Genomic DNA, 13,414 nt, shown 5'->3' on the forward strand with positions numbered 1-13,414 from the left:
AGATTAGAGATCGTTAGTTGGATTACAATAAATCAACTAAAACATAATGACAGTAATACTGTACGTGATACTGTTTAAGTGGCAGTAATATAAGTTGCATTTCTGTTTTTAAACATCAGCAAAAAATTTGAACAAATTTATAGTTATTACAGATTAGTACTGATTAGAGCTAGGCGGTATGACCAAAATCTTATATCACGGTATTTTCAACGTTTACACTGGTTTCACGGTATATCACGGTATTTTTCTTTTCATCACAGGTCAGCTGAAAATAAAATGTACAAACACTGCTTATTGACTTTTTTCTTTTACTGTACCTCTGTCTGTGTCTCTGTTTCCCTCCTCTAAATGTCTTTTCTCTGACTGGTAGTTGGAGACTGTAATCACGTATTTTGGTCCAGTCATGAAGGAGGAAGGTTAAGAAAAGATTATGATCGGGTCTACTGTTTTATGTTATTTAATAAAGCTTATAAGCACGACTCACCTTGCTCACCAGTCAATTACAATTCTACTACAAACTACTTCCCCCCTGGGCTTTTCACAGTAGAACCACGTTAAGTCTCCATCAGCATAACGTCTCCATATTAACTAACCTCGCGTTAAATCTAACCGTGCACGTCACTGAAAATGTGTTTACTACATTGACCGATGGTGAAAACGGGATGTTTTTTAACGTCAGTCAATATAAGCAGCGGACTCGCCACCCACCGTTGCAACAAACTGCTCAACAATAACATTAGCATGCTAACGCACATAGCGGTGCTGCGAGGAAAAGTGTCCCCCGGKAAACAGTTCACTGGTGGCCGCGACGAAACGGTCTGCACGYTTTCAGGCTATTTAAACCGGTATGTCTGGTATTCAGAAAACCCATATCATGACAAAAATAAAAACCGGTATTCGGTACAAAACGGTATACYGCCCAGCACTAGTACTGATGTTAAAAGCACAAGACTATATTTTTAGGTTTTCCTTTTCATAATGTTTAAGCTATAAAGTGTTGATTGATATAGATTAGTTACATGTCCGAAATGTCTATAACAACACATATTTATCCGTTATGAAAACATTAGGGGAGAATTGTGTATGAATGCCCGTGATTCAGCCGTAGGTCAGTAGGGGGCGAACGCGGGCATTGAAGACTCTGTATAAATGGATCGACTTCCTGGTTGGCCGGCAGTGTGTGGTTTCCTGTCAGATCTGAATGGCAATAAATCCTCACTCCAGAATTCTGGTTTTGTTTGGTTTTATCCCGTCTAACAATTATATTATTTAACATTGGTGGTTTTCTAGTGACTTCAGTCTTTGAACACAAATATTTCTTACAAAATCATATGAAACATTTAAATTTTTTATTTAAATACCATAACACTGTGGTATTTTAACTCAAAGTTATCATGCTGTGGCTTATCTTAGGTCCTCAAACCTACACRATTCCTTCACTTCCTCTCCCTCTCAATACCTTCTCTCTTTTATTTTATATATATTTTTTGTTTCGTTGTAAATTTCTCTGGTTCCCTCTAGTTTAAAATGAGCATCCAGACAAGGTTGGAGTGCTGTGAGTTCACTCGCAGAGACTGATGAATGAGGTGCGTCTTCGGCTGTTGGGAGAGGAGAGTAGCTTTAATATGTCATCGGAGAGGAGGCCCAGAGAGGTCGGAAGATGTGTGAGGGATGGTGTGTGTGGCGRGAAGAGACCGTTGGGTACAGACAAGAGTGATGACCAGGGAAAACACGAGTCTACAGACTGCCTCAGGGCAACAAAAGCCTCCCTTTCTGTGCGCCTGTGACTGTACAATGTACACAATGCAGATTCAGGCAGGGCTAATGACTGCCAGCGTCTTCCCTGTGTACGGAGCATTTTTCATGCTCTGTGCTGCACATATAATTAGAAATTAGCATAAATGCAGCTGTGATGTATAGTGTTATWCTCCTTGGTGGTTTGCACAGAGAAAATTAAAGAATTGTGAGAAGAACAAAATGTTCAACAAAACTACAAGAAAAAAAAAACTGGAAAATCACAGCTGAGATGACAAACATTCTTTAATAATGAGATTTTTTTAATCCACCTTTATCAACATCAGAGTTTAATTTACTAGAAGTCTGAATACTAATACGCTTGATGGTTTGTTAAACTGAATTAAATTTTACAATATTACTGGCCATATTTGCATTAAAGTTTTGTTTTGGCAGCACGACGGCTCAGTGGTTAGCACAGACGCCTCACAGCAAGAATGTCCTGGGTTCGATCCCCGRTTCGGACCTGGGGTCTTTCTGTGTGGAGTTTGCATGTTCTCCTCGTGGGTTTTCAGGTACTCCAATTTCCCCCACCCCACAAAAAACATGTACAATAGGTTGCCTTCAGGCCCAGGCTTCCCTTGAAAAAGAGATCTGAGATCTCAACTGGACTTGCCTGGTTAAATAAAGGTAAATAAATAATAAATAATAATAATTTGTCGACATTACTCCAATTACTTTATAAGATGGACCTTTTTTTGCAGCATTTCCACAACATTTAACGTGATACTAGATACTGATATGGTATTACTACTGGATAATTTTATAAATGCATTTATTGCCTTCCATGGAGACATTTGAATACTTTATTTTCATGGGTCAACGTAGACRTGAGACACTGAGTTTTTAAGATACTGCAGTCTGTTTCAATCCAAGGAGTGAGATTGTGGAATAATTTGGAAGATGATGTTAAAAATGTCACATCAATATACTGTATATGTTTAAGAGAATGATAAAGATTAGATTTTTAAAAACAAATKAAATGGTTTAATATGTAGCCATTCAATTTGTCGTTCCTGAAAGATTCAATGTTTTGTTTTGTTAACTGAAGATTATTATAGTTTGAATTTATACTTGAGAAAAAATGGGCAGATATGATAAGATTTTTTTCTTCTCTCTGCCGCCTTTCATTTCATTTTATTTGTATTTTCTTTTTTATTGTACATATAATTTTGTTTTTATGGAATGAAATAGTTTGAGTTTGAAATACTTTACTCACACCTATGTTTGCTGTACGTACAAAAAAGACTGACTTTTTTAATGACTTTTTTATTTAAGCTTGATTCTGTTACTAATTAAATATGCGCGTTGATGGTTAATAACTGAAAGGCAATTGTAAATACCCCCCCCCCCAAGCTAAAGCTCTTTGAGACGTTAAGTCAAGCTAACAATATTCTGCTTTTATATTTTGATATTCCAGTAATGTAGAAGTCCACACCACCACGGGTATAACAGCGATTTTGCTTAAATTTCTGCTTGTCATCTAAACAAAGACTGTTTTTCATATAAATGAAAGAAAATACCCACTGTGCATAAGTTATCTTTTATTCAAAATAAAACAATTTGTAAAATATTGTCTTCATTTACATTTTATACATGTTAGATTGCGTGACTCATGCCTACATGACATCCTGCTTTGCTACTGTACGATGTGTTCCCATTCAAAGCCTTTGTTGTGTCTATAATCCCTAAATTGTAATGTGATTCCAAAGTAAAACCTGCTTTTCTTATAGGCTTCAAAAAATTTTTTTCTCTCCTTGCCGTTATTGTGCTCTGTAGACTCAACCATGAACTAAAAACAGTGGTGTGTATTCAAAAGTGTTGCGTAATTTTTAAGAGACATAATAACGCATATTAGAAAGATACTGTGTACGTCAGCATAATGTTACCAAAATTAAAATAAAAGGTTTTATAGCTTCAGTCTTAGGGGTGTTATGGTATGTGTATGTCTTAGTTAGGTACTTTTTTATTTTTATTTTTTTCAAACTTTATTCATTCCATTAAAAAAAACTTTTTGTACAATAAAAAATAAATACAAATAAAATTAAATGAAAGGCGGAAGAGAGAAGAACAAAATCTTATAATATCTGCCCCTTTTTACTCAGGTATAAATTCAAACTATAATAATCTTCAGTAACATAGCTTGGTATGAGAGTTTGTGTGGGTTCAGCACAAGAAAAATAAACAAATGCCAAATTGTACATTTTAAAAACATTTTTTACAATCACTCAAAATCGGAGGCAAAAAACCAGCAACCCTTGTTAGTGGGATGAATCGAAGACAGCAGGTCATGCAGAGTGAAGGAAAATAAAATTGTTGCCCATGTATTTATATTTTGACGGTGTTTCAGCTATGTTTTATTCATAAAATACACTAAATATTCATTGTAACATTATTCTGAATTGTTTTAACTCATGTTGTAAGTTTCCGGCAGGGCACCTTTAATGTGTCTTTTCTTGTTCTTCAAGCTTTAACTTCTCATACGACCAGTGGTGGACAGTAACAAAGTACTTTTACTTTATTACTGTAATTAAGTACATTTTTTGAGTATCTTTACTTTACTTGAGTAGTTATTTATTTGGGAACTTTTTACTTTTACTCCACTACATTTCAAAGACAAATATTGTACTTTTTACTCCACTACATTTCTAGGAAGCTTGTAGTTAGTCGTTTCTTTTAGATCAGCATAGCTTTATAATCCGCTGTAAAAAAAAAAGAAAGGAAAAAAATCCGTTGTTCCGGTTTTTCTTTTCATGAAATGCAATTGGCCACAAGCTATGTTCATCACAAAGGTAACCAATCACATGCGTAGCTTATAGTTCTGACTGGTCACTGAGTGTGTATATATGTCTATGTGTATATACTGACAATATTTCTGAATGTAGGCATGTATGTATGTATATCTTTATATATGTATGGGTATGTGTATATTTTTATATATGCCCTCTATGTATTTATCCATTTATTTTTCAGGTGAGCGGACAGATGTTGGGTGTGTGGTCCTGTGTTTTGTTGGTGTATATTTAATATACTTCTAATCGCTATTTCAATCTTTCTATCGTTCTAATTACTTCTCTCTCTGTTTTTCTCTCTGTCTCTATTTTCTCTTCACTTAAAAAAAGATCACTGATGATGAATAAATAAACTAAATAAACTAATATTTAGTTTAGTTTTCTACTGAAGTGACAAGAAAAAGAAAAGAAAAATATGTAATTTGTACTTTTACTTTGTACTTAAGTACTTTAAAATGCATGTACTTCTGAATACTTAAGTATTTTCAAAAGTAAGTACTTCAGTACTTTTACTTGAGTAGATTTTTGACTGAGTAACTTTTACTTGTAGTGGAGTAGATTTGACCATGAGTATCAATACTTTTACTCAAGTACTAGAGTTGAGTACTTTGTCCACCACTGCATACGACTGTGGTTTCTGCACTACTGCAGTGTGAACATGTAACAATAAAATAGGAATTATAACCATATTTTAAGATGTTCTTCTTTGTTGAAGGACCATGTAACGGGATTTTAACTGAAACTAGGAATATTTGCTGCTCAGATAAGAACCACTACTTGCACGTCAAATAGGAACTGGTTTTGGACTGGTTTCTACTGGAAGAGAATAAAATATATTTCACTGGGGCTGTGTCCTCAGACTCAACTTGTATTGCTATGTTAACTCTCATTTTATTGCAATAAAATGACTCGGAGACCATTGTAGTGAATAACATTTTTGATCACATATTTCTGCACCTTAAGTTGTTTTCCACTACATACAGCAATGTAGGATTTCCATCCATCCATTTTCTTCCRCCTATCCGGGGTCGGGTCGCTGGGGCAGCAGCTTCAGAAGGGAGGCCCAGACCTCCCTCTCCCCAGCCACTTCTTCCAGCTCCTCCGGGGGAACTCCAAGGCGTTCCCAGGCCAGCCGAGAGACATAGTCCCTCCAGTGTGTCCTGGGTCTTCCTCGGGGCCTCCTCCCAGTGGGACGTGCCCGGAACACCTCACCAGGGAGGCATCCAGGAGGCATCCTAACCAGATGAACCACCTCAACTGGCTCCTTTCGACGTGGAGGAGCAGTGGCTCTACTCTGAGTCCCTCCCGGATGACTGAGCTTCTCATCCTATCTCTAAGGGAGAGCCCAGCCACCCTGCGGAGGAAACCCATTTCGGCCGCTTGTATCCGGGACCTCGTTCTTTTGGTCATGACCCAAAGCTCATGACCATAGATGAGGGTAGGAACATAGATCGACTGGTAAATCGAGAGCTTCGCTTTTTGACTCAGCTCTCTCTTCACCACGACGGACCGGTACAGCGCCCGCTTTACAGCAGACGCAGAGCCAATGTAGGATTTGTCAACAAAAAATAACTTCTAAAAGTGTTTGAAAGTGTTACAGTAGAAATTTGACACTACAACACCGATTGATTGAAAATAGTCAAATAACCCTGTGTTTGAACTCTTATGGCTTAAAACTCAGCTGTTTTGTTCACTAACCCACCTCGCTAACTCCACCAGCGTGCTAATCAGATGCCAAAACCAAGAAAACTCTTAACGTCATGTCTCTAAACTTACATACTTCTATCTTCTGAGGAACGCACCAACGACTCAGGCTCGAGGCTAGCCCCTGCAATCATCCATCTGTTATCTTTTAAATAACCCTCAAACCGATATTACCATGCGAGCAGCAATTAAAAGTCTCGCTTTCAGTCTCCCACAGCTCCGGAGTTCAGAGAACATCCGTGATAACAAATGTGTCGTTTCTTATGAGATAACTCCGCCCGGTGACTGAGTCAGAGTTTGTCTATCGGCTCCTCTCTGATTGAATTTTCAGCAGATTATCGGGACAGATTTGGCTTCATAATGAAAGAGTCTCATTATGTTACATAAGTTACAGCATGAGGCCGCGGGGCATCGGTACATTGAGCTGAGGATCTTTATTAGAATGTCCTAATTACATGCAAAGGAATCATGTTTATGAGACATATTTATAGGTACGAGCCTGGACAATTAAATTTACTGAGCAGCTCTGTTGGTAAATGAGAATCATCTCATTAAGACTGCATTTCATCATCTAAACAGTCCTTTCACTTTACTTTTTTTTTACTTTGTGTTCAAAAAGTCTGTTTTTATAATAGTTCCAATGCCTATTATATAAAAAACGTTATTTTGTTTGTGTTCCAAAACCAACACTTGATAAAACTACAAAAAGAAAACAACAGTTCTCTTCTGAACAATGCAAAATTTAGAGCAAACTACTGATGAGGCAGACAATAATCGATGTATTATTCATACTAAAGGTTTCCTGTAGGGGTTTTTTGAGTTCTGAAGAGTGAGGAATCAAGGGTACAAGAGGAGCACTTTGATAAGTTCCACAGAATGTAGACATAAATTTTATTTGCTTACAAGAAAATCCCCGGCAGGTACCTTTAAAACAAACGCCATGCAATATAAATGAAAGCTGGGAGAAGGTTGTTTTCAACTTGGAAGACAGAAGCAGCTGCTGCTCGTGTTTGTGAAATACTTGATAAAATCACCACCTAAATCCTCAGATGTTCAAGCAAGGCTTAAAAATTGGGGGTAAAAGTCACCAATTTTAGAAAAAAAGAACTGGTGAAAAGCGATGGAAAGCTCACCTGCGCACTTGGTCCTGCTCACAAGAGGAGGACCAGGAGGGCCGGTGCCTCCTTCTCCAGGCCGGGTCAGCAGCACGCTGATGTGGTATTCGGTGTCCGGATCCAGGTGCCACAGCTTATAGGTGACCATGTTGACCCCGTGCACCTCGGACCACGGGGACTGACTGGCTCGGTACTCGATCTCCTTCCTGATGATGGGGCCGTCTCCCAGGATGGAGTTGGTGTTGAGCTGGATGATCAGGTAGGTGGAGCCGGCGCGCAGCAGCTGAGGCGGCGCGATGGGGGATGGAGGTACTGTCAAAGACAGAGAAAAATAAAGATGTTTTTTCTTGGGTTTTTGTTTACTTGAAAGGAAACGTATCAAGCAGAATCCATCTTTTCATTCCTTAAAGACATTTTGTTGTGTACTTAGAGTTTCTAGGATTTCTGCAAGATAATCACGTCTCTGCTATCAAATGGTAAAAATGGCCGAACGTTGTGGAGTGGATGATGATCACTGAGGGGTGAGAGGTGAAATGCTTTATGTGTATTCAAAGAGACAGCACCAAAACGAGTTTCTCTCACCAATTGGGTATTTTTATCGCGTCTGCATCACCAATTTCAATACAGATACTTGTCATGTTCATTTAACAATTGTGTGATTTTGCCTTTGTCAATCAAGTTTATTTGTATAGCACATTTCAGTAACAAGACAGTTCAAAATGCTTCACATCATAAAAACACAAATACAAAGTCATGGAACACAGTTAACAATTGGAGCATGACAGTTTGTCAGGTATCACCGTTACACATCAAAATATTTATTAATGTTTCATTTATAATGTTTCATAAGTAACTCTAAACAGATGGGTTTTCAGTCTTGATTTAAAGGAACTCAGAGTTTTTTTTACAGAGTTTCTTTAGTCAGTTATGACAAAAAAATTCAGGACAAAGATTTTAAGCAAATGTTTCTATTAACCAACTACAGCAAAATAAAAAAATGTAAGAGTTTAAAAGTAAAATAACTCCCGTTACCTTCTACTACACATATTGCAGGCACAGTCTGTAGACTCTGCGTTACTGACTTTTTTTTAATTAAAGTTAAACTTTAAATAAAGTGTAAAATGAAGAATTGATCTCATCACACTAGCATCGATCTGATACCGATACTCATCTTGGTGTTGATGGAATCGATGACCCACCCCTAGCTCTCAGAGGCACCTCAAAGCAGGTGTGAAAGAGGGGCCTTTGGAGTTAAAATAAGTAGGAATTCAGAGCAAAGCGTTGGCAGTTCCACTTTATGTAGACCATAAAAGAAAGATTTAAATATGAAAAGAAAGGATTTAAAAGCAGGATCGGTCGCTTCAATTGTACAGATATCAAGTTAACATTTGGTATAGTTAGGTATGGTTCAGTTATTTACTAAGATAGACCAAAACGGCTACAACTCCATCCCTCCTCATCATAAGGTGTTCTTGGTTTAAAACTTGCATCACTTCCGGGCCTTTAATTATTAAAAGCATTAGCTGCAGGACATTCTCGAGAGGTAAAACTGTAGCATTCGTTTAATAACTAATCACGGGCCTTTTAGGTAACTTAAAGTCTAACAAGCTTTTCAATGAGTTTCTAGAGACTCCGGGATGTGAGCAGGTCAAAACGTGTTCACACAGCAGATCAGTCCTGCCTATCAGTGAAGGATTCCGAGTCCTGGCACAAACGTTAGCTAAAGTGGTGACTGAAAGGAACAGCTGTGCGTCTAACCCAATGAGCGTGACAACTCTGTAAGGCTGTGATGAAGCGCTGTTCGTGGCTCTTCCTCGACCCGTCCTCCTCGCTGCTCACCGTGACAAAAACAGCCGACTCTGCATCACCGTCGGACAAGATTTTCAACCCGAGGATTTATTCAGGAGCCCCGTGGGGGTTAAATGTCACTTACAGGCGGATCAATTACGCCGTGAGATTGAGGAACGGGCGTAAAGACGAGAAACGAAGACAAAGCGTGAGTAAAGATCAGAGGAAGATTTGTGGCTGTGACTAATCCTTCATTCCTGCCGAGCTGCCTCTGCTTTTATTCATTTTATTTTATTATTTGTTTTTTTTTTTTTTTTGCCTCCGGCCCTCCTCCTCTGTGTGCTTTAAACATTAGGTGAACCCAACCTCTGCTCTGTTCTGGTTCCCTCGGCCTGCAGCGGCTCGTCTTTAGGTTGGCTGCCTCCTCGCTACAAAGGCCAACGTCGAGCCACGAGAAAGCAGCCAGCGGGAATAAACTTTAAACAACTCGCTCATTTTTCATCCCACAGTTTGTAAGATCGCAGTTGTAGTAAATATTTTTTTCCCTCTTTTTATTCTTAGTGAGGCCACTGCTCGAGCACTCGTGTTATCCTTCGTCACAATTTCTGATTCAAATCTGCTCTTGGAGCTTAAGAAAAACCCTATAAAAATACATGAAATTATGCGGCTCAATCAGTAAATCTGGTGTATGGTGTAGATACAATTTAGTCAATCACTACTGTAGTGGTCACCTAGGGGTGGAATAAACAGTTCCACCTGTCTTTGACCTTGGTCTCAGAAGGCCTCCTTTAAAGAGACAGAACTCTGCTCAAGTTAAAGGCACAGTGTGTAGGATTTGTTGTTTTCAGCGACATCTAGTGGTTGAGTGGTTGAATCATCCTCCCTGGTCCTCCCCCCACCCCCACCGCCCGCTTCCAAACGCAAAGGAGTTGCTACGGTGTCTCTCAGGTGTCAAAAACCTTTGATAATTCCAACCGCGTTGTCTACCAGCAGCTTCAGGGCTAGTGATGTTTCAAGTGGTAAGATTATGAGCTTTAATRAGTAAAATTATCCCAGCTACAATGACAGACAACATTACATTTATAGTATTACAACTAAAACCGTTTTTGACGCCGCCACCRCAGTTTGTCCTTCATGAGCCTTCGTTGACAAGATGGCGGTGCAAGATGGCGGCTGCCTGTTGTGGCGACCCGCGACCATGGAGATATAAACAGCTTTTTATAAGGTAAAAATAATAAAACAAGGTCTTTGTCTGCAATGATTAGACATGTTTTTTATTATTGTCATTAGTGATTATCTCAGTTTCAGCTAAAAGAATTGACAAAATCCTACACACTGTGCCTTTAAAGTCATAACGTGTTTTCTTAAACAGTAAAGAGAAATTTTCTTCTTATTAATCAGAAATAAACAGAATAATCTTATTTTATTCATAATTGTATCAATGTACAATAAAAGAAAACACAAAATAATGTTATTACAATGTTTTATTGTGCTTTGATGTAAATCACTGTTTGAACTTTTACTGTGAAACCACAGTAATTGATTATAGATTATAGATTTTTAAGTTTAAATATTTTACTAAACTAAACTTTGCATTATAGTTAAGCTTTATTTTGAAACATTTTATAATTATTTGATCTGAATCATTATAATGAATGTTTTATATGAAATAATTCATTTTTAAGTTTTCAGTAAATCAGTATTTTTGTTCTTTAAAATGGTCTCAGCATAGAGCAGGTCAGAACGAGCTGTTCGACTGTGCAGACGTCAACAATGTTGTTTAAGACAAACAACACCTGGCAGTGCTCAATAACACTTCCTCTCWTTTAAACYAACWTTTCTGAACTAAMGCAGTCAGTCTGTGGAGTTGAGTTGGACAGCGAACGCGCTCGTGCTTCACGAGGACGCAGCTTATTTATTCCACCCCTAGGTGACCACTRCACTACAAWAAAATTCCTTTGATCTTGTTTTTTGTTATATTTCTTGTATCATTTCTACATCAAAATGTAGGATTTCAAAAAGTAAATACCTATTGGGCTTTAAAGACAAAAAGTTGAGGTTTGTTGGATTTTCAGATGGTGGCTGTAGTCACATTTTTTTTAATGTCTTCAGAATTTTTACTAGTTTTGTTTATTTTTTGCCATATTGTTTTAATCAATCTAATAACAACTGTGTATCTGGATTTTTATTTGTGTTTACATTGATATAAATGCAACGTCTTTGACAGCAGATCTTTAACTGTAAAAAATATATAAAAAATTGTAACAAATCCAACAATTTTCACTACAAAGCCCTAGAAGAATTTCACTGAGAAATCTGCATGCTTTCTGCATTGCTTAAAGAATTAGACCAAGCTTATTAACAGAATGATGAAGCCCTTTCTTAGCAGTGCAGTGGAGGGGAAAGGTATTTATTAAGTTCTTGTAAAGTCTGTTAAGAAGCTAAAGTTACAGCTTGTTGACCTGAACATAACTTACAGCTGGTCATCGTGTCCACATGCAGTGCTTTGTCAGACAAAAGACTCTTCTCTTCTAAAACAGTGGGGGGAAAGCAACAGCTAAAATTAGACAAGAAGGATTTTTGACCATGGCTGTGGGAAGTAGGGGTGCAGAGGGAGCTGCAGTACTTCTTGATCAATGTCAGAGAGGACACGCATGTTTAAAAACCTAAAATAATTACAAAAACAAATATAAATATAAAAACAATTCAAACAGTGTTGCATATGTTATCCAGCAGCATGGGGCGGAGTACACCCTGAACAAGTCCATTACAGAGACACATAGAGACAAACGAGACAAACAACCTCAACACTCACACTGAGGGACAATTTAGAGTTACCAATTAGCCTAACATTCATAAATTCGTAAAGCGCCATTGACGGTCTCAAAAGGGCTATAAAAAACTAATGCTACAGTATTATCAATGATGATCAACTAATGATACAGTATTTGTCAGGGTCTGTTGGAGGAAACCAAAGTACCAAACAAAAAAAATGCATGCATGGAAGGAACACAGAAACATCTCAGAAAGATCCCCGACCGGGAATCGATCTAGCAACTTTCTTGCTGAGAGTCAACAGTTCTACCAACTGAGCCACCCAACAAATTTGCTGTTGTATTTCACATACGAGAGCAAAACGTTACAACCAGATTGTAATTTTATTTTATAGAAATTGTCTGTCCAAGCACCAGCCCGGTGATGCGTAAAACTATTCAACACGTTTTAAATTGAAAAATGGAAATTAACTAAAGGAAATATAATAGTAGAGATCCAGACTGATAAGACGTGAGAAGAGAAGACACAAACATATGTAGGGTTGAGTCATTAAACTCCTTCTATGCGATTCTTGACGACCATAATGATCATCTTTTTCTTGATCTTTAAGCCCTTTCCTTTCCCTGGTTATAGATAATTGGCCGATTAATGGTAAAAGCTCAACCCATTTCTGTGTCGCCGATTACAGTAGCTTACAAAAGCACAGAAACTGGGCATTTTGCATCGATAGAAGAGGARAATGAGTAAAGTGTGGCGAGTTTGTTGTTTGTCCTCCAACGTCTCGAACAGGAAGTTTGCTGACATCAACAGAAAACAGCGTAGAATTTGCAATCACAAAGCAAATGTAGGATTTATTAATTGGTACATTTAGTGTTCCATGTGTAGTAGAATCATAATATATTGRACACTACTACAGGAGGTCATGGTGAAAAAAAAAGCCCTGTGGTATTCTGCACTTCTATGTTATTTAGCAATGGTGGGCACAGTTCCCCTAAAGCACTAATAGGGGAACTAATTTCCTGATTAGTGCTTTAGGGCTTTTGTTAATTTTAGAATTCATTAGTGGATTAGCACTTGCTAAATTTAGAAGCACTAACTGACGTCTATAAATGTTATTGATCAATGTTAATGTTAACAGCTGACAGTTAAAGCTATCACACATTATGTTCAYATGTGTGTCACTTATCCACCAGGTGACATACTGACAATAAATGAACTYAAATAAGGCTGAGGAATGTTAATGATAAGGCTTAAGAGAGCAACATGGCAACATGTGGCTCRTTGCCTGTTGAAGAATGTTCCATGGATCAACTGGGTTATTTTAGTGCTTTAGAATTAGCTTTTTCTATTTTTTTTCAGTGCGTTAGTGCTTTAGAATTAGTGGACCTAAAAGAAAAAAAATTGTATAGGTCTTCTGGACGGGTTCTTCTCTAATGAAACGTTTCG

General features: G+C 37.8%; 1 protein-coding gene across 4 annotated transcripts in view; it reads right to left on the reverse strand.

Moving 5' to 3' along the window:
* The window catches only part of ptprub (protein tyrosine phosphatase receptor type Ub), a 311,934-nt gene that overhangs the window by 107,936 nt on the left and 190,584 nt on the right, over positions 1-13,414 (reverse strand). For all 4 annotated transcript variants that reach the window (XM_014016596.1, XM_014016595.1, XM_014016594.1 and 1 more), the window contains exon 7: positions 7,424-7,717. In XM_014016596.1, coding sequence (XP_013872050.1) covers positions 7,424-7,717 — 294 coding nt within the window. The remainder of the gene's footprint in view (positions 1-7,423; positions 7,718-13,414) is intronic.

This window comes from Austrofundulus limnaeus, unplaced genomic scaffold (genome assembly GCF_001266775.1).
Source record: "Austrofundulus limnaeus strain Quisiro unplaced genomic scaffold, Austrofundulus_limnaeus-1.0 Scaffold148, whole genome shotgun sequence".
NCBI lineage: Eukaryota > Metazoa > Chordata > Actinopteri > Cyprinodontiformes > Rivulidae > Austrofundulus > Austrofundulus limnaeus.